Genomic DNA, 7225 nt, shown 5'->3' with positions numbered 1-7225 from the left:
CGTGGTTAAAAAGTTATTTGGTCACGATTGTGATTTTTCTTCAAAACTCACTGAAAGCTAAATGTTTTGGTAGGTTCAGTCTTTTATTTATTGTTGCAGATTGTGGCAATAGATAGAGGTGCAGATTTTTTCAGCCTGAGATTTAACCGGCGTGAAAAGAATATGGTAATTGAACTGATTAATAATACGACTGGTTATCAACAAGATTTAACAGATGAGAAAATATGTTCAAGATCTTATACATGCTTGCTTTATTTTTCTTCACCTGGACAGTTCTTCGTCGATTGTCAGATGAAAAGTTCTAATGGAAAAATAATGGATTTCCACACTGCAAACAAAAGCATCAAAAAATGAATGGTTATTGTGGAAGCTCGAATTTACTATTTTGAGTCAATAGTATTTTAAAAAAGTATTACCTCTGTGATCTTAGAGTCTGTCCCGTTGTCAAATTTTGCATAGTGCCCCCAAAATCAGAATCTGATAAATCTTCACCAGAAAGAGGAATCCTCCAAAACATGAATGTACAAACTTTATACTGATAATCCCAAATAGTTATGTTCTAAGTAAAAACTGCATTTTCTGAAAAGCATGATCTCCAAAAATACTTGTTGACCTGTTTAACTATATCCAGAAATTAGGATAGGGTCTTTGTCATTTCCTTAAGTCTGCATTGATTAGCATTACTTATCCAACACAATTCGGTTGTTGGAGACATGTTTGTAGGCAATAAGCAAACCGAAGATAGATAGATAGATAGATAGATAGATAGATAGATAGATAGATAGATAGATAGATAGATAGATAGATAGATAGATGCTGGACAAAGTACTCACTTTACTGAGCGAAATTTGTGAAGTACAGGCCCAATAATAGCCAGCTTTTCTGATGTTAATTGGCAGAAAGCAAGAAACAGTTCTTTAATACACTGGCAGCACTGAGCACAGTACAGCAGGACCCAACAGTCTGTTGTTCTTAGGACTGTACAGTATATAGAAACACTTGGCCAGGCTTCTGTAACTTCTTTCACAAAGTCTGCTTCATGCAGCTCGTACAGACAGTGGAAAAAAAACAGAGTCCTCTCAGAATAAGAATGAGACATCTCTTCAAAGATCCATGTTTGAATGAATTAACAGACCATGTCTCTCCAAAAGTGTGTGTCTTGTGTTCCCATTCAACAGACCAAAAATGAAGTGCACAACGGCTGCAAAACATGGTGCTGAATAATTGACAATGTCTGAGTTCTTATGAATGGAAAATATTTGCGTGAGTTTCTTTTTTGACTCGTGTTCATCAAGAATGAGATAGTACAGAGCAGTGAAGAACTCCTGAAAGCTGAGATGCATGAAACTGAACATTGTCTCCTGGTGGATTCTTTTTTTAAAGAGGAACTTGCACAAGAACGGACTGCCAGCAGGGTCAGAAACCATTGCATTCACGGTCTTCTCATCAAACAGGACTTGCTGTGCCAGTATCCCTTTCTCTGCCAGCTTACCTAGACTCTTCACTAGGGTGGGAACGGACTGACCCAAATCCTGGGAGTGATGATCTAGTAGAGTGCACAGGAAGTCTACATAAATGGATGTGGTCATCTCCAGTCCACTCGTTACGTCTGCACGATCGCCAAGCCTCTCTTGGATAACCGTGCAGATGATCCAGCAGATAACTGGGATGGAGCAGGCCGTGAGGAGAGTTTCATTTGCTCTCACATACTCATATCCTTTCCTGAAGAGTCTGTCTTTCTGAAAGAACTTTTTGAAGTATTCCTCCACCGCCTTCTCAGAGAAGCCAACAATCTCATTGAAACTGTGAGGTTCCTTGAGCATGTTCTTCAGGGTGTCAATAGCTGTAGATCTGGTGGTGACCAGAAGGCATGACTCTCGCAGGATGCGTCCCCTTAACAGGGCACAAAGAGTGACCTCAGGTGGGGCTTTCTGGTTCGGATCTGTGGGTGGCAACATGCGAGAAATGTCTTCTGTGTTTTTAAGTTCATCGAATCCATCGACGAGGAAGAGCACTCGCTCTGGTGACTGCTGCAGTATCATGGATATCTGATCTGATGTTAAACAGCAATTGTAGCTCAGGAGCTCCACCAAACTGGTTCTGCTTGAACTGTAGCTTATTTCTTTACACTTCAGGTGGAAAACAATATCAAATTTGGTTCTGTACAGATCAGATGCCCAGTTCGTCATCATTTTCTGCACAGTGAAGGATTTTCCATTGCCTGAGTTTCCCTGCAATATGACAGCACCAGGACTGATTCCACGGCTATCTGGGTTGAACAGTGTGTTCAGACTGATTGATTCTTGAGCGCTTCTGGAACCGAGCACCTGCTGGAAAGTCTCTCCTCTGGAGGTAATCTCTTCTTCTCGCTCTTTCTGATCTCTATGTTTCTGAATAATCAGAGGTTGTATGTAGCGATCACACAGCAGCACATGCTCACCAGGCAGAGAGTTGTACTCAGTCACATATTGGTACTCATTGCGTATCTGCTTCTTATATTTGAGAAGCACTTACTGCAGAAATAAGATGACCAAAAGATTAGTAAGTTTCAAAATGTAATGACTTTTAAAACAGTTTCTTAGGGCCGACACTAGCTATAGGCAAATTAGACAACTGCCTAGGGCTTTGAATACAAACTATAAATATCTTATAGCGGTATAGTGATATAATTTCTTAATTTGAGGAAGTATTCTCAGGAGTAAGTAAAATCAAAATTTCATGCAAAAACATCTAGTCCCTATCATACACCACAATGCAAGGCCAAGTGAGACGCAATTGTGTTTTGATAGTTTCAGCCCGACTCAGTTATCATTTTCACGTCCTGCGCCACTTGTTTAGATAGCACTGAGGTTACACTCAAAACACACCCATTACTCATTAAGAGAATAGGGAAAACCTTTTTAGACCATGCGCCGCACGCCGACCATTTTCCCTGTTGTTAAACTAGTAAAAGTGAATTTGGACATGCCCTAAGTTTAACTGCACCCTGCGCTTAGACCATGCACTTACATTTTTAAAATAGGCCCCCTGGTCATATACTGTAATCTACTAGGTTCAAATCCTCTTTGAAATGACAATTAAAACCATCATTCATAATTTACATGAAGTCTGTGTTCTCTCATTTCGGGTGTTTGGGTGATGCCCAGTGATACCTGTAGATGATTACACATTGCCTATGTTATTTTTTTAAAATGGGTTATGTGCTATGCATTGTATACAGAGATTTATAAATATATTTATATACAAACAAAACAAAAATAATTGTAAATAACAATTTATTTATTTATTACCAGAGGCATTATGTATGATCTGAACATTGCCTGTGATGTTATTGTTAGTGAGCACAGGTGCTGTAATATGGCTTTCACTCTGAGCTACAATGTGGACATTCAGGCCATCATGAGATGCACAAAAGTCTAGATGACAAGGAGAAACAATGTAGGTTATATAACGAGTACTAGGTTTATAAAAATTAAATTATACTGATACAACTGTTATGTTAAACTGGACCATCAATAAAATGAATAATACAAGCTTTACACAGATGAGAAGTAGATTTATTATGTAAAGGATTTTAGATAAAAGTTTGATCACAGTAGACTTAATACTCCACATAGACTTTATGCTCTATTAATTTACATTCATACAGATGCGAATGCAGGAATGAGTAAATGTAAATTCTGATGTGAAAATATGTATGGTCAAAAGATGTTTGACCAACACAGGATGTAAACACAGAATGAATACAAAGAGTCAAATCTTCAAAACGTAATATTTTACGTGTTCAAATCACTGTATATTTTAATATTTTTTAACTAACATTTGTTATTGGTAATTTACATCCATATGACATCATATCATGTGTAAGCTAAGATTATGTTTGTACCATAGATGCAGGCTATTTAAATGGTTTTTGTACAGTGTAATTTTGCTTTACTCGCATGTTTACAAGTCGTGTGACCAAGAACAAACAGGAAAAACTGAGAATTGTTCAAGTTTGTTTAAAGACTACCAAGTCAATTCAACTCTACTGATGAAATCATCAAGTTACACCAAAAACAGTTAAGTTCTTAAAGTGTAAATTGCAGGTTAAATTTTTCACGAAGATAATGCAATGTGTTTATTAAACATAAAGATAAGAACCGCCCACCATTGTTTTTTATACCAAAATGCTGAATATAATGAAAAGTTGGCACTTTTAACAGTGGTTTTAACCGCTCCCGCTCCCTTCCACTAGATGGGGCGTGACGTCATAAGAGGAACTCACTAGTAGAGTTACCGGCATAGTCAGTAGTACGCTAGCAGCTATATTCGCCTTATTCATCTATAGGGATGTAGCAAACTTGACGTTGGTTTTTATCTAAATGTAATTACTCATGCATTAAGTATGGTACTCTTCAATGTTGTATTTCTTTGAAAGCTATAGATGCCTTACATAACTACAGAAAAGTTGGTTGTATGTTTTATTTGATAAAAAAATTATGGATAAAATAACTCAATTGTAAACATACTCGTGTGTGCTGACTTCAAGAGGACCGTGATCCTGCCTGAAATGAGAATAAGCTATTCGCAAAACAAACGGGTTCAGGCACCGGGTTCAGGCACGTCAGATTAGTCGTTGTCCCTCCTTGCTATTCTACATGACGGCAAGATTTTGAAAAGACTGGCTTGTTCCCTTATATTATCCGGGTTAAGTTTGCACCAGGCTAGCCTAGACTAGCTCTAACGTAGCTACTCACCAGGACACCTGGCCAACCCTCCACTCATTCTCCTCACATCAAGCATTAATAACTCTTTGAGTGCCATGGGTCCTGGCAATTTCCTCCCCTCTCTCACGCCTGACCGGTTAAAAATTGTAGGGCTGTGGTCCATAAAGAATTTGATGGTTTCCCACATCCTCAGTTGTTCTCCAAATAGCCATAATACAGTAAGAATCTAGCAGAGTATGGGTTGCGAGTTCCTCTTATGACGTCATCACCCAGTTACTGAAAAAACACGCTACCTTTGAAGAAACCCCAATATATGTTATTTTAACGTATTTTAAGACAGAAATAATTAAATATATACATATAGAGCACTTTAATTTACACATTAATTGGCTGAGGTGGTTAACCTGCAACTTACACTTTAAGTTTAACATACCGTTACTGCGGTCCATTTCAGTTCATTTTCTGTGAGAGAAAAACAATGGTAAAAAAAGTCAGAGCATACAAAATAATATTTTCCGTTTACAGTAACAGTTGTATTATTGTTTTGTATACATTTTAAGAATGTAAAAGTAAAATTAAAACAACCAAATACAAACTTCTCATTCACTTGTCAAACAAAACTGGTGAGACCGAAAGTCCCTGCACTGCCAGTGCCACACTTTCCATTTCACATAGAACAAATTACACTGTTTACTAATTTTCCTTTATACTGTTCAGATAGACAGTAAACAAGCCATGTAATGTCGTATAACATTACATAAATATTAGGACTTCCTAAGGCTTAAAATCAGAGATTATACGTTACGTTCGACACGGAAGCGAAACAAGGGTAGCGCACCCATTTCTCTGAGATGAAAAAAAGTGCCATAACGGATATAGAGCTGGTAAGTCCCGCCCCTTCCGCTAACCCCACTGGACCTCTAGGTTGAAAAATCGTCAATGCAAGTGAATGTGAAAAAATAATTATTTTCTGGTCCCGTTTGAATTGTGAATGTGAACATATGTTGTGAACATATGTTGTCTGTGAATTTTTTATATAATTTTTCATGTTACGAGTTTGACAGTATATTGTATGATTCTTTGGCTAGCAGTTGTGGAAAAGACATAACGAGAAAGACTACATGTCGCCTATGAGACGTCACCCCATAACACATTATCCCTCCACTTGTCAAATCACGGTGCTAATGCTGCGATAATCTATGGAGACAGATCGAGATGCCTGTGTGTGCAGAGAATCAGATTCAGGACCTTCAATGCTGCCACACAGAGGTTGAGAGATGTATTACAGCTACATGGGTCAGCGTTGAATTACATCGAGCTATTCAGCACAGTTATCAGGTGGTTAAAATTCACGAGGTGTGGCATTTTCCACAAAGCTCTGACAGTCTGTTTGCCGATTATGTCAAAACATTCCTAAAATTCAAACAGGAGGCGTCTGGCTTTCCCTCGCATGTAGTGACGGACAAAGACAAACAAGCGTACGTTGACGATTATCTTGAAAACCAGGGCGTTCAGCTAGACATCACTAAAATAATGCATAATTCGGCAAAAAGATCCATAAGTAAACTAATTTTGAATACTTTATGGGGCCGTTTCTCTTTGCGTACCCAATTGCCTACCACAGAGCTTTTGACAGAGCCTGAAGAATTCACACAATGTCTTTTTGGTGGTGCTGGTCGGATTATTACCCGACACGTTGTGCTCTGCATCCACTTTTATGCTTTTAAACGCTCGTATTTTGGGGTCGACATGCAGCTTATAAAAACTTACCGTAGTTCTGTTTTTAATTTAATTTTTTTTTAAAATTTTTTATTGTTATAAGTAGACACAAAAATAGACACAAAAACTTTCATATTTAACATAATACAGCCACAGATCATTATTGTTTATTAATGTATATTATAATGTTTATTAATATTATTTAGTGCATAACATTCTGTTTAATCAGCATGTTGTCATTGAAGAACCAAGTAAACAATTGGTGCATTCAAGTCCTCCTGGGAAGTTCGTATGTACGAGGTGGGAAGTCGTGCTTACGACGGCATGTGCGTTCAAGTCACTTTCCTCAGAGCAAGATGGCGGAGTAGTTTCTCTTAATTAATAACACAAAAATATAGTAATGTTCTTAAACTCTTGCTCTAGAAAATGCAGAACAAAGAAATGTGCATCAGGTGTAACTTACTTTGTTTTTTTATGTTTTTAATTAATTTATGAAGCCACTGCCAACTTTATCGTTACTTGTTGCATTGTTAAATTATAATGCCATCATATTATGCGTCAGCGATGAACTTACTGGGCTGTAAATATAAAAGCCTGACAATATCACAGCTAAATACCTTTACGTATTGTGTATTCCGCCATGTTTCTCACTGACACGCCCCTAACTCGTAAAGATGCTCCCCACTGGTATTTATGACATTGTGGTGGCGTTCATTTGCATTCAACTCGTAAATACGATCTATACGTGATGACTTGAACGCACCAAATTACCAGTGTAAGAATAGCCTACTGTATGT

At 37.8% G+C, this 7225-nt stretch overlaps 1 protein-coding gene and 1 long non-coding RNA gene across 2 annotated transcripts; both read right to left on the bottom strand.

Moving 5' to 3' along the window:
* Nucleotides 1-1103: 1103 nt before the first annotated feature.
* LOC311087056 (NACHT, LRR and PYD domains-containing protein 1 homolog) lies at nucleotides 1104-2871 on the bottom strand (the record flags this gene model as incomplete). The annotated part of the gene is made up of 2 exons (XM_084120307.1): nucleotides 1104-2509; nucleotides 2868-2871. 2 exons carry the CDS (start codon nucleotides 2869-2871, stop codon nucleotides 1104-1106), a joined length of 1410 nt encoding a protein of 469 aa, XP_083976433.1.
* A 231-nt stretch (nucleotides 2872-3102) lies between these two features.
* Nucleotides 3103-5572, bottom strand: LOC311086988. The gene is made up of 3 exons (XR_014607156.1): nucleotides 5143-5572; nucleotides 3291-3416; nucleotides 3103-3152 (listed from the first exon to the last, which is right to left on the bottom strand). It is a non-coding gene; the product is annotated as an uncharacterized lncRNA (long non-coding RNA).
* Between the last annotated feature and the right edge of the window lie 1653 nt (nucleotides 5573-7225).

This window comes from Abramis brama, assembly GCF_963993115.1.
Source record: "Abramis brama genome assembly, chromosome: 7".
Classification (NCBI taxonomy): domain Eukaryota; kingdom Metazoa; phylum Chordata; class Actinopteri; order Cypriniformes; family Leuciscidae; genus Abramis; species Abramis brama.
Note: the sequence above shows the minus strand (reverse complement) of the source record. Positions and strands in the feature narration are given on the sequence as shown.